Below are 14,893 nucleotides of genomic sequence, written 5' to 3' on the forward strand. Positions count from 1 at the left end.
ATGCCTATGCTAACGTACCGCGACGGAGACACAACACCGACATTCACGAAACGCGGGTTCTTAGTCGCGAGCGATGATTCTCGCGGTCGCGAAACCTTCCTTTCGAAGACAGAAAAAACTGACATCGAGCGAAGCTCGATCGTCGGTACTGTGCACACCTAAAGATCCACTTCGGCGGCATACACGCGACAGTTATTAACTGTCACGCAATCTCAATGCGTATATGTTGAGGAGTAATTGCAAGATATAAGGCTTGATAAATTAAAAACGATGGAATGAATGGACTGAGGCAATGCTTTTAATATATGTATATCTGTGTCGTTCCATAAATTCCAACGCTGTGTGAGGTCTATTTTTTTTTATAACTAAACTAGTGTGCTTTTGAAACTTAAAATGAAATGGATATACGTTTGATATATGGCGAAAGCGAGAAAGAAAGTTCCGGTGCAGTCTAGTGTAGAAAAAAATAAAACAGATCTCTAATTATCGCGACGGTCCAGGCAACATGTACATCTAAAAGACATCATTTGAGACATATGTGCTTTCTACAATATCCCATAGTTAGTCATCGCTATAATAAGTCATTACCTAAGTTTTAAGTCGTAAGAAATCAATCATAGTCGATTATTCTTTTCGCATTCGACTGTGACTGGTCAATTTCTTACGGCTTAAGACTTAATAAGGTATAGTGGCTTATTGTAGAAAATCTAACAGATATCGTAAAGACATCTCCTAGACTAGATCATTATCTTGGGAGCATGCGTTGACACTCGTACAATACTCACCCCTTCGAGAAGTAATATACAAAATTGTATACGTATATATACGTACCTGCAAGTGGCGGGCAAGATTTCACAGACGCAGAAACGGTTGGAATAAGTTAAGAAATTTATACAGTTGGCGTTACCAACGTCTCGACCGACTCGTATCTTCTCATACATTGCGGGTCCCGCGAGATGAGGAGCCAGACGCTAGTAAACTCGGTCGTTGAATCAGTGCCAAGGCCCCGAATTTTCAGAAATCCTCCGGTGTATATAAGCGGGGAAAACGTATATATCTAACGCGGACTTTAAATAAAATTGCGCCCGATATCCGTAGGATGACTATCGTTCTTTATTGAGTCATCCCACGTTCGATTTTCCGTTCCGTCCATCGATCGAACTCTCGAAGCGGATATATATCGTGAGAAAGATCCGCCGGCACGGTGACACATGTGACATAAGTTTCACGTTTATTTATTCTCATATTAATGTCTTCGTGAATGTTGAAAGGTGTCAGTTTCATGTTCGCCAATGTCTACATGGCTTAACTAAAATAGCGGATCGAGATTTATGGACGGTAGTATCTCTGGCGTCTAGATTTTTGAAAACTTAGCAATCGCTGAACATTCTGAAAGCAAAAATTCAAACGAAATTGACCGGAGGAGGAGTTACATTTCATTTATTCCCCGAGTTTTCTATGTACACATCTAAGTTTTGTCTCTCTTACGGAATATGTAATGATGTGCAAAGAAATGTATTTATTTCTAGAAGCGTTTCGGATTTCGGTAAGTTAACTTGTCGACGATGTATTTTGAAAACAATGTCTGACATTGTTTTTAAATAATTGATTTGTAAAATCGCAGCGCGATTATACATTATCGGGTCGTATTTCGTTCAATTTTCTATGTAGACGTAAGAATATCGTAATATACTAAAAATGGATATACACAGGAAATCAAATCGTGTCATCTTAATCATATGCAAAATATATAATTTCCGATGTGAAATGAACATCGGTTTATAAATGCGCGATCGATTTAGACGTTGTCTGATTTATACCCATTTCTGTAGATTAATTTTAATTTCGGTTTAACTTACTTTTTTATCTCTTTCTAATTCTAATTCTTAGAACTAGAAAAGAAGGAAGAGTCCGCTATTCGAAAAAAGTGAAAAACTCTTATCCAAAAGTGCAAATTTTTCACTCGTTTTTAATAATAGCAGTATTTCAACTCTTTCGGAGTGAGATTTTACTTCAAGAATTTTAGAGAGTATATTGGTGGAAACAAATTGGTTAAAACGCCAGAAGTCTGTCGATCAAAAGTTTCATGTCACGACGAGTAAATGAGAGATATCTTAAAAACTACGCATTTCTTCTGCATTGCTGTTTTGCATAAATTCGAGACGCTTTCTCGTAACTTTTGAGACAATCCGTTAGACAGATCTCATATATATATATAATATTATAATACATTCTTCGAGCAAGATTCACCCCTTACTTATGTATATTAATAGAAACAAGATAGGAGTGTCGTTTTATTGATTGTGTATTATTTTAATAACTTATTACAGTACTTTATTAAATGTTAAGTTACGGTTTTATCTAGACACATTTACAGTCACAGATTTGTGTATCGCAATGGGAAGATGTATCGCAGAAAGGTATCGCGCGTTTCTTTTCGTGATTCAAACGGTTACAAACGGTTCAGTTTGTGTCTTTGTACGTTTGTGTCTATACGTATCTGTACGCATCTACACGGAGGGAACGATCTTAAAGTATCTTAAAGTATTTAAAAATTTAGCTAGATATACAGCCCATACAGTACAAAAGCTTGCAGCAACATTGCTGCAACGTTTTTACAATGTTTTGGAATGATGCTGTACGGGAGATCTGAAAGTAATTTTATTTGAATCAAAAAAATTATATATAGGACACTCAAACTAGAATGTTAAAACTTTTTGCAGTATTGTCATCAAAATTTAAGCGTTCCACATAATGATTTCGACAGTCCAAGAAAATCTTTTTCAGATCTGTATCGTGCTAAATTTTTAGATACTTCTAACAAAATTATTCTTTCCGCGTATACGTGCGTTTGTATGCCTATATATCTGTGTGTGTGTCTGTGTATGCTGTGTCTGCATCTGTGCGTTTTGCTATACATCAGTTACGTTCGCAGCGTAAAAAGGTGCGTGATCGAAATGGGAGAATCTCCGCTGTTTTGACGGGTAAAATTTCCACTACCGGTAATTCTCAGCGGAGATACGAAAGAGCTAAAAAAAACAAAAAAAAAACAAAAAAAAATGGGAATAAAATTTTCTTCCGAGCGTCTTTGTGCAGCGCTATATTTGTATTTAACAGCAAATATATTCCATTTATGGAAAGTTCGCCGCGTACCGTTGAAGTGGATGAGATTCACGATCGGTGGATAGATCGAGTGACATTTCACACGCGTAAAAACACATTCTCGCGGTCACACACCGATGCCGAGGTCTGCGATTATGCTAAACGGAGCCGGCAGTCTTTCTCGCGCATTCATATACAATTAGACACAGTCGCAGAGCGCCATTCTACGAATCAAGCTCTATCGCTCGCCAAATTATTCAGAGGTAAATGATTTTTGCACGCGTCTACATCCCTAGGCGAACTTTCGATCGTGTTGCATGAGATCCATGGCTCGTTACTGTGGCTAATCGTAAGTTTATCCTTCGGCGCACGCAATATGGCCGTAAGCACAGTGATCGTACTTTAAGGGAGAAATAAGCGAAAAAAAGGGGGAGAGAAGAGAAGAGGAGAGAGAGAGAGAGAGAGAGAGAGAGAGAGCTGGTAATAAAAATAAAAAGTAAGAAAAAGTAAGAAAAAGATAGAAGAAGGGAGACAAGGAGAAAGGACGCGCGCGTGTTTAATAAGTATATGTAAAACGTATGTTGTATAGATGTATATGTGTCGCATGGAGCGAAAAGATGTCGACTTACATAACGATTCGAAGATGAATTCCCAGGACGAATTTTGAATATTGTGATAGAGATGAAGAGAAAGAGAAAGCGGGGATAGAGAGAGATTGTTTTTTTTTTTTTTAGTAAGTAAATACAAAATGCATTACATGTCTTGGTTTCTAACGTGGCGAGATAACATTGGTTGATATTAAAACTGTACACACGGGTGAGCTGTCCCGTGTAGCTGGAAATAAACACCCCTCGCTCAAGCTCGGGTCTCTCGGTAAGTCCGTGGGTGAGGGGCGGCGAGGGGGGGGAGGGAGGGAAAGAACGTTTCCGGCGCGGATTGCGAGCGAGGCCGCGCCCGTACGTCATTATTACGAGCGGGTCATCGGCCGGGTTTCCTCGATCATTTCACCGTCCTTTGGCAGGTGGGGAGATTTACCATGAAGAATACGTTGAGCTCGATCAGCGACGCCAATATGAGGAACACGGCGTACATGCACAGGCAGGCGCGGCCCACTTTCGTGTCGAGCTGAAACTTGTTGGAGGCGAACGCGATGTACAGCAACATCAGGGTCGACAGCAATGATATCGCGCTATACTCCAACCCGCCAGAATTTATACTTATGTAATGCCTGCCGGGCTGTGTGGGCGAGAAGGACGACTTGATCAGCCAGGGTAGTCCGAGGCACAATAGTATATCGAACGTGTTTGATCCTATCGAATTGCTGATGCCCATTGACCCGTGTCCTGAACAGCGTAACGGAATGGTAGAAAGTATACAGTGGAGAAAACAAGATGAAGGAGACGTTTCAAGTATTTCCACTCTATGCTCCGTCTTCTCGTCATTACGTAACTTTTACGAATGTTTCGGCTAATATCCATATAATCGAATCTTATATTTAAAAAACCGTCACTGTATAATTTCGAAATGTTATAAACCGATTACAGAGCTCTATTTTGGCATGTTAGGACATTACTTCACCCTAACCGACTGCAATCTGGATCACTTTTTCGGCAAAAGTAAAATTTCATTTTCGGAATTTTTCATTCTTCAGTTTTTTTTTATTGTTAAGTTATACATTTTTGAGCAATTTTTTTCCTTATTTTTGCTTGAATCTCTGTTTCTATCAGATAAAAATTTTAACATTTGTAAACCTATTTGGCAATGTAATAGAAATGTTGGAAAGTAATCTTGAATTTTTTTGAAAAACTTCAAACTTACAGCAGTACAAACAAAAAACTTGTGCTGGACAAGAAAGATCCAGATTGCAGACGAAAAGTTAAGGCGGTCTCTCTTGAGATGAAAACAACTATCAACTTTAATAACTTTCGGATCTCGACACGGTATGCGCCTTTGAAATTACCGAGCGCCATTCGCACTCTTATAGCTCAACCAAAATGAGTTCCTCTCCATGATGTCTAACAGCTTTTGCCCATTTCTATCGCACTAACGTCTCAAATTTTGTACTAGTTCTCAAATGTACTCTCATTATTGTTATTTCTTACTACCATCTCACAAAACATATAACCGTACTAAGATACGAGTATGAACAAAAAATGTACATCAAAATTTTTCTGTCATAGTAAATATTCATTTACAAGATTAATTATATGGAAAAAACGTTGCTATTTTTTATTATCATCTTACAAAAGACACAACCGTGCTAAGATCCGAATATGAAAAAATGTTCATCAAAATTTTTCTGTCATAGTAAATATACTATTACTTACACTTACGAGAGTAATTATATGGAAAGAATGTTTTTATTAAAGTATCTAAAAATCTAGCTAAGATCTAAAAATAATTTTGTTGGACCATCAAAATAATTACGCAAGAATCTTAAACATAATGAGTAATGCTGCAAAAAATTTTAATATTCTAGCAATCAGTATGAGCGTCTCACATAATTGTGATGGTTCAACCAAATTCTTTTCAGATCGACATCTAGCTAAATTTTTAAATATTTTAGCAAAACCTTTCCGTTGGCAATATAAGTATATGTGTTAATATCTGTATACCTTGTTTCGCGACAATTACGCTCGATACGGCTTCGGGTACGCTAGTTCCTGCCGCGAGAAAAGTGATGCCCATTACGGAATCTGGTATCTTCAGCGTGTCTCCTAAAAAAAGAATGTAATGCGAATGTTTACATCAAATCTTTAAATAATTCTACATAATAAAATAAAGATTCTTTCATTACAATTTCCTTTTTTGTGGTTTTTTATATAGCGAGAGAGCGACATGCCAAAGATATTCTTTCAAGTAGAATAAACTTCGATTTGGAATCAATGTTCACGTAAAATTTTCAATATCAAATATCTTTCACAAATCATTTGGATATTCGACGATACGTTTGTTTGCATTTAAGCTTCAAATTAAAATGATCACTCACCGATTATAGTGATCATCCACGCTACTACATAGCTGAGTGATCCAATCCATATAATACACATCAGGAATGTGATGGGGAACCAATTCTTGAATCGTGGCTTCTCACAATCGGGAATTGTGCACATGAATACTAGATGAATGGGCCATGTTGTGACCCAAGTCGTCTTCCTTAACCATCCAGCATGCGCTGGCCACACCAAGAGCTCGTATTCGTAATCTGTTATACACGTTATGAGAATTTCAAATTCAACAGATATATTGTCTATGTTTGTAGTGTTTTTATAAGCATCTTAAGATAAAATTGTGATCTGATGAAATTGTAAAATTACATAACATTTACGTAAAATATATCGATAGCTTATTAGCCGAACTTGTCAAATTTAAATATTCAATCTCTGATTTTGATAGGAATTAACTGTCTGGAAATTTCCATTCACAAGTGCTTAATTATATTTGACCGATCAAGTGGTTGTCACGAAATATATATTACGCATCGCTTTACTATATTATTCACAAATATCGTCATCACGTCGCAGCTGCATGGAGGATATTGTCAATACCAGTGACAATCGTAGAAATCGATTTGATTAGATTAGACTAGGAAAGTAAATATCTGACTAATGTAGTATAAATTCTACGCGACAAATTATATTTTACGTAACAAACCGTTCACGAATGTCGTATTATAAATATCGCGTATTAAAAAATTTAGAAGGGAACAAGCTTACCAGGATCTGGATTCTCTTCCTGCGTTTTCGTCCCACCATTTTGTAGTGGAACGTCGATAGTGGCTATCTGTTCCACGCGATCGCCAGGAGATTGTAATTTGTCCGTTCTTGGTAAGTGAATGTCGCTAGAATCTGTAAGAAACACGCATTATTTATATATTTTATATTTTATGTAGAAATCCGAAATTATCATAATTCAAAATTTTATTTTTATTCTTTTAAAAATTGTTATCATTATTATGAAAATGACACTATAAAGCTTTAAACCTTTTTAATTTAAATTCTTGAAACTCGGTCGTTAAAAACGTGATTGAAAGTAGTGGAGATTTTATTGTAAAAGTGCTGTACAGTTACGAATGTCTCATCGAATCATGAAATTAATTTAATTTAAACAACATTCAGACAAGTAAAAGTAAAATCGAAAAATAACGATAATCTATTAAAACTAAAAAATTCAAAAAACGTGAGATCGAAATTACGGCCTTACCTGTTGTAACTCGTGGGCCGTCTGAAGATATTTGATCGTCGTTCGTACGGAATCTTGTACACCGCTGGAACGATTTATCCCAATACATCACGGCAATATAAACAATGTACAACAGCACCAATGTTAATGCTTCGTACCATTCCACCCGCTCGTCGTGTATAATGCATATCAAAATTGCGACTGTAACACCGTAAGCGAGACAATCTCTACTGACAGGCCACCAATCTAAAGGCACCAACTGTGTATGAAAAGAGAAATAGTTATTATGTGCGAAATTACAACACAAATATTTAATGTTAATGTTTTATGTACACATATTGTATAATATTATTATAGTCGTAAAATTTACAATAAATCTAAGATTATTATAAAAAAATACAGAATGTGCTAAACTTAGAAATAAATAATTTCACTTTTTGTTTAATTTCATGCAAAATTTACGTTAATATAATTTATGTATACGATATTTGTATAAATATACAATATTTCTTTCGATAACATTGATTACGTATCATAATGCATTTTTTACGGCCATCGCTATCAATTATTAATCAATCTGTTATCAATTTGATACGTATCTATTCGATAAAGTTCGTCTGTTGTCATTTACTCATAATTGTTTAAAGTAAAAAATGTGCTAAAATACATATACTATCAAGAAATATAAGAAAATGTACTATCATCTTCAAATTTAATTACGTAATTGTAGATGACTTATCACTTGTATCTGAAGTTGGAAATATCGCAATATAAATGAATTATCAAAATATATTTATTCATATAACAATCTATTTTAAAAATATATACATATGTTTATTAAACTTGCATTTATTTCCACAAAAAGTATTCTAATCGTATATTCTAATTTTGAGCTACGTGTATTTGACGCGAAACGCTACTGTGTCTCTTGAACGTCACGCGTGTGTAGTGTTGTAAATTTTTGGAAATATAGCTAAATTTCTTTATCGTATCTATTAGATTTCTCAAAACTATAGGACACACTTGGCAACTTACCATTCCTGCACCGATGCCGCAGCAAGCTGGGACAGCCAGGATGTTGAATACTGCGGAACCTACTATCGTCCCGACGCCAATGTCACCTTCCGTGATGAATGTTCCGATGGCATTCACGAATAATTCTGGGGCCGACGTCGCCGCCGCCATAAACGTCGCACCGGCTACGTCTTTTGACATCGAGAGTGCTGAAATGCAACGTCAGCCTTGATTTACCTTCCATAATTTTCTACACATACATTTTGCGTGCAAAGTGCGAATCACCGAATATTCTTGGGGTAAAATATTTTTTACCCCAAAAGTGCGAATCTTTGCGCAAACTAGTCTAAAAACGAATAAAGACAAAATTCGCATATTGTTACATAAAGTCTTTGAATCTATAAAAATTCTAGTCAAGAAATTTTCTTTTTCGCTAAAAAAAAAAAAAAAAAAGATTCCAGCTGATAGCAAATAAATTATTCTAAAAATTCAAATGTAAGAAATGCGTGCAGACATATTTTTTTAACGTGTGCTCATCGTACATTTAGCGAGCAATATGACTATCATCTGATCCTCTTTTGACACTTAACAAACACGACATTCCTATTTGCGCAAATTGAACTCAGACCTCGGATGGTTACGTTTAGCGTTGTGATAACGAGAATAGTACAGATCGTATTTCAAGAAATGTCTCGTGAGAACAGAATGAGGAACTGTTATAATAATTGAAGATGTGCCTGGCGCCCGCAGTGACGCAGATATGCTGCAGCATGGGCATCGATTCGACAGCCGCATCTCGCGTATCTAAGCGGCTGCATGAAATTAGCTCGATATTGCTAAGCGTGCCAAAATCTGCTTTGATCCGATCTACACTTTAGCTCTGTTTTGCAAAGATCGATTGGCATCACTTGTGCCAGCTTTGAATAAATAAATGTCTTTATGCGCGTGTCTGTTTATAGCGTGTTTATATAAGCGAGAGTCTATAATCTCAAGAAGAAACAAAGATTACTCTACTAACAGAAAACTATTGTAATAATCGGTCTTTATATATAAGATGTACATGATGTGTAAGTGCGAGCATGGCGTAGTGGCAGCGCACGAGACTGCTATACCAGAGATAACCGGATTCGATCCCAGGCAGAACCGAAAAGTTTTTCGAACACTCGTAGGCTCCTCTCGGCAGGCAATGGCAAACTACCGAGAATATTCTTTGCCAAGAGAACTCTTCTAACAAAAATCATTATTTGGGATCGACGTTTAAACAGTGGGTACTATATGACTGTGTACAATCAGCGTGCACATCACAGGCGTATGAGAGGAATCACCACTACATCTTTATTTATTGTCGGTGACAGTAAAGTGTATTATGGCAGCAGATAATAGATCAGGTTCGCATTTTTCTAGCACTTCTTTTTCCCATTGTGACAAATTGCTGCCATAACACACTTTACTGGATGATAATCTGTTGAAGTATATCATGACAATAGACTAGATTCGCATTTTTGTAATTAATTTCACCACTACTTTTTTTTCTACACCACGCTCGCACTTATACATCGTATTTTCGCTCTCTCAGTTTTTAAAACGAGACAGATATTCAAGTTGTTCCAAAGATAGCAAAAAGTTAGCAAAATTAACAAAATTAAACTCTTAAAACTTAATCAAGATAATTAATACAAAAAAATATAGCGCGCGAAGTTTTATTCAGTATTAATTATCTTGGTAATTAAATGATAAAATAAAACTTTATTAAGTTTGACTGGAGATTAATCCAAGAAGAGAGTTTTGTTACTTTTATTTGTTAAAATTTAGTTATTAATGTGTACAGGCATTTTAATTTTATTTTCGATCTTAGGGTTTGATAATATTCATATGCAAATTTACAACATTTTTCAGTCTTACGAACTGCGCGCTGCGATTTGATTTGTCTTCTTAATTACAGATTTGTTTGATAAAAGAACCAAATATAAACGAAATTTATACCGATAAGAGAAAATAAATTAAATCAAAGACAGATTCTCTTATTTAATTTATTTTCATTGGTCTAAATTTCATTATATTTGGTTCTTATCAAATGGATCTGTAATTGAAAAGATATATCGCCTTTAATATATATCTTGTACGACTCAAACACAATCAATCAATTTTTTTAATTTTCAAATTATACTATACGTTTTTTTATGTCATTTTGAAAATTTCATAAGTTCGCAGAAACAAAGCTAAACGGTATTGAAACTTTTTAGCTCTTGATACACGCGCAAGCGTAGAAAGTTAGTGAAAGAGATATATAAATGCAACCCTTACCGTGACATATTTTTTCTACAGCAGGTACGAAGAATTTATCGCATACTACTGCTAAAGCGATAAATAAATAAAGCGACACGATGACGTGTACAACAACGGCACCGCCTTGTCTTTGCTCTTCATCAAACAAGTCGTGTGGAAAATCTTCTATAGCCGGTGGCGTACAATTTATACCTAAAAACGTAAGTTACTTTTTGAATAAAATTCACAATATGACACAATCGTAGCAATCATCAGCATACTCGTAGCATTCATCTTCTCTAAAATTTTTGCCGAAAGCTTGAATGAATAATTTCATTTGAATCATTCTTTGTTTCCATTGCGAAGAAATTTTATTAGCAAATTTGAGTGACAAGCACTGCGTTCTATACGGGAGCATTGACCTAACAACGGAAGTACCTTTGAATTACTTCATCGCAGGATTGGGAAGCAATGTATTACTTGTAATGTCGTTACCGTTGTCGTTACTTATTAAATAACAAATTGGTAACGACGTTACATTTTTTTATTAGTAACAATAATAATAATGCAGTTACATTTTTTGGGTAACGATAATGAATACAATCGTTACTTTTACCGTTACTTTATAGATGTACATATGTATAGAATACGTGCATACACGAGTTTGAAAAGGGAGTGTTATGTTTGATCGTGTTGCAATTAATCATAACCATTACGGATCTCGTGTAATTGACCAGTTGAAAAGAATTGGTCAATTAGCGACAAATTGGATGTCACAGTCTAAAAAAAGATCATCAGAATTCGATAAAAAAGCAACGGAATAACGGAAATTGTAATGAATCGGTACTCTTTAAGTGACGATACTGCTAACGAGTTACTTTTTCCAGAATAACGAATTACGGTAACGAGTTACTTTTTAAAAGTAATTTTCCCAACCCCGCCCCGTCGACATCATAAGCATTAGCGCATTGGATGTAATTAAATTAGACTTGTTTTTCTTTCATTCTTTTTTTTGTCAAAAGACATTTAAATTTTTAAGCTTATCGCATAAATCAACGCTCCCACCGCTGTTGGACCAAATCTGGACAATTTAATGTATCAGGACATTGTACAATGTCACAAAATATCTGTTTTTAATGAAGTCTACGTATTTGAGATGAATTTGCTTGAAGATGAAGCTTCTGTCAGTTTCTCGACAGAATTATTTTATTCCGCGATCTCTCTGTTTACTTTTTCGTGATCGATCCTCCCACTTCAAGGTGGTATGATTTTCGCCGCACCTTGTGCTCATTCGTTTGCAACCGCATAATAACCCGAATGTACCGGATGTACCGCACCTAGACACACTCGTATTCGATGAAATAAATTTTTTTTCACCATTGCATAATGCGAGATGCAGGTACAGTGCGTATTAACTAAATCGAGCACACAGCGTGGTCTCCATTTATAGATCGCGACGCAGAAGAGCGATCATGCATTTTCCAAGGGTTTTCGGTAATCTCCACGAGCGCGCGTTCTTCCGTCTGCGCGTTTACGTCACGAGCGCCGTTCGCGAGATATTAACGGTGTAAAACGCCGTCAATTACGTGTTTGCTGCTTTAATGTAAAGCAGAGGCTTTTTCCTCGGCATCACACGACTCTGCTCATGGGTTAATACGATAAGAGCCGAGGGAAGAGCTTAAAGTTAACCATTATCTTTTTAGAGTCTGCCGGCAGCTCGTTCTGGCGCTAAGAGGGAACGGAGAGGCGCGTGGTGTAACGAGGAGGTAGATCGAGGAGGTGGTTACGAAATCGGTATATTAGCACGTACGTTGACTCGCCGAATAGGAACGTTCTCGCTGAAACGCTGAACGCTGACACGAAATGTCACGCATATGCACCGGGCACACGGATGGCCGACGCGACGTCGGCAGCGCGACGGTGTGACGGTCCAAATCGGATCGTGTGGTGGTAAGATAACGATACGCCAAGTAGGAAACGTCTCGTTACCGTCCGCCATTACTTCAATTTTATGGAACCGTCGTGTCGTGCCGAATTATTTGGCGAACGGGGCCCGTGGCATAAAAGTGCCCTAAAAGCCTGCGAAAAATGTATACGATTGATCACGTACACGCGCCGAATGTACTGGCCGACCAGCTCGTTAGCGTCAATTTTAGCGAGCGAATTCTCAAAGGCGACACTTCACAGACCGTTTACCGAACTGTCGAACTTGTGCCGTGATACACGCGCCCTCCACTTTTTGGAAAGTACGATCGATTCCACTATCTGATTGTCAGGTTTTTACCCGGATGTCATGTCGCCGATTCAAAAAAGAACCGGAAAATTTTTCTACTTTGAAACGCGTATCTTCAAGTTGTCAGGATAGACTTTTTATCCGCGTATAATCGGTATTTGGAGATATATCGACATGTGACACGAAAAATTTTTGTACGACGGAAAATCATGCACGAAGAGAATTTTTTTCTTAGAGTTTACTCTAAAAATATATATGATAGTAGTGAGACAACATTGTAAATCTCCAAGAATTTTTTAATGGAAATCTCCCTCATTCATTAATAAAACTACAATAAAGTATAAAATAAGTTTGATTAATTTTACTGAAGTGCATGGTAAAAATCTTTAAAATGTATTATACCACAACTACCGTATTTTCGGGGTTAATTTTAAAACGAAATTCTCTCCGTGTGGATTGCGGAAAAAATTTAGAAATTTAGAAATAAATTCCGAATTTTCCAGATTAAAGATTCCAGATGAGATCTCTCCTTATTTTGAAAAATTGCCAATTTTATTGATGCGAATGTTACGCAGCCGCTGTCTTATTGTGATCATAAATTTCTGCTTCAACTAGAATCGACAGTTATTAAACGAGACAACGATAAATCATTCTGTAAACGTGATAGATGAAACAAGTAATTAAGACATATCGTAAAAAATACTTTCCAATAATAGAGAATAGGCATTATTTATTCAGACGGCACTTGCAACGATCGCTCTTTTTCTGAATCATTAATATTGCTCACTTCAAGCGTTTTATCGGATCACCGTAATGTGCGTCCAATCTAAATTATCCTTTTAATAGATTAAATATCGCCAAAATAATGGCGAGAAATAAGTTCGTACTGAATTACTTAATTACACCGTCGCCTTATTCGGAATGACGCGACTGTCGCGTTGCACGATGATAAAAGTTATCAACAATATTTTCATTTATATATAGAGCTTATATATATATATATATATATTTTTTTTTTTATATTTTAATTTTTGTCTGCCCCTTCCCTGTCTTTTTTTCTCTTCTTCTCTCGAGGAGACGATCATGCGAACGTGTGCGTATTGGTGCCTCTTACCGGTATATATCGCTATGTGACTGGATGTGACTTCCTACCGATTAAGCAGCCTAAAGAAGTTAAATTGCTCTCATTCAACTTGGCAGAACAGATGCCATTCATGTCTAATGTACGTCGTATAAACGTAGATATATCACGACGACTCAACGACTCTCCCGGGCTCTACGGCGATTCGTTTGGTCGGAAGGGCGCGGCGCAAGTTGCCGGCGGACGGTGGCCGATGGACGGATGGACGGATAATCGGTTAACTGCCGAATCGTCGATAATTAGCGCGATGTCTCCATAATTAACAGAGTCCCCTTTGCGCCTTTGGTGTAGCTTTAAAATCCTTTTAATCCTACGATTTTTCCCTTAATCGCTTTCCTTTCCGCGAAGGCACTAAAAGTATATATCCACATAAATTTGCACAGCCGCATAAACGTGTTAAAAAAACGCATAAAAAAATTATCCAATCACATTTCTCCTGTAAAGACGCATGTAAAATGTAATTGGATAATTTTCTTTATGCATACGTTTATGTGGTTGTGCAAGTTTGTGTGGATAATATTATCCTAATCGTAGCCTCGGCATCTTTATGAGATATACCATGGCCACAGAGAACACTATAAATACAATATCGTAACGCAGGAGACGTAAACGAACGGTTCACATTAATTATCGTCGCGCATTTCGCGTAATCGTCGCACTTTGCGACAGACGAGAAGCGATTTAAATCGATATCGTAACAAGAATCATTATGATAATAAACGAATTATGAGGTGAATGATGAGGGATGAACAATGTTCTTTACTTCCTTTTAAAATTATTAGTATTTTTAGACACAAAAAAATTGTCGGCTTTTATTAAGTACTTTTATACAGACCTTCAGTTGACTCGACTTTATTATATTTGTCTAAATTCTATTCGAACCGTATGTCATTTAAATTGATTAAAAATGTACACACACACACACACACACACACACACACACACACACACACACA

General features: G+C 36.6%; 1 protein-coding gene and 1 long non-coding RNA gene across 3 annotated transcripts in view; one reads left to right on the plus strand and one right to left on the minus strand.

The window, feature by feature from the left end:
• LOC108755895 overlaps positions 1-3,840 on the plus strand; it is a 4,140-nt gene extending 300 nt beyond the window's left edge. The window contains exons 2-3 of the long non-coding RNA XR_001939795.1: positions 3,306-3,310; positions 3,646-3,840. This is a non-coding gene — a long non-coding RNA (uncharacterized LOC108755895). The remainder of the gene's footprint in view (positions 1-3,305; positions 3,311-3,645) is intronic.
• Positions 3,841-4,101: 261 nt separating this feature from the next.
• Positions 4,102-14,893, minus strand: part of LOC108755892 (sodium/potassium/calcium exchanger 3) — a 13,720-nt gene continuing 2,928 nt past the window's right edge. For both annotated transcript variants that reach the window (XM_018499294.1, XM_018499295.1), the window contains exons 2-8: positions 10,603-10,776; positions 8,320-8,507; positions 7,306-7,543; positions 6,819-6,950; positions 6,092-6,307; positions 5,718-5,819; positions 4,102-4,445 (exon numbers count right to left, since the gene is read on the minus strand). In XM_018499294.1, coding sequence (XP_018354796.1) covers positions 4,102-4,445; positions 5,718-5,819; positions 6,092-6,307; positions 6,819-6,950; positions 7,306-7,543; positions 8,320-8,507; positions 10,603-10,776 — 1,394 coding nt within the window. The remainder of the gene's footprint in view (positions 4,446-5,717; positions 5,820-6,091; positions 6,308-6,818; positions 6,951-7,305; positions 7,544-8,319; positions 8,508-10,602; positions 10,777-14,893) is intronic.

The sequence above is a fragment of the Trachymyrmex septentrionalis genome, unplaced genomic scaffold (genome assembly GCF_001594115.1).
Source record: "Trachymyrmex septentrionalis isolate Tsep2-gDNA-1 unplaced genomic scaffold, Tsep1.0 scaffold9, whole genome shotgun sequence".
Taxonomy (NCBI): Eukaryota; Metazoa; Arthropoda; class Insecta; order Hymenoptera; family Formicidae; genus Trachymyrmex; species Trachymyrmex septentrionalis.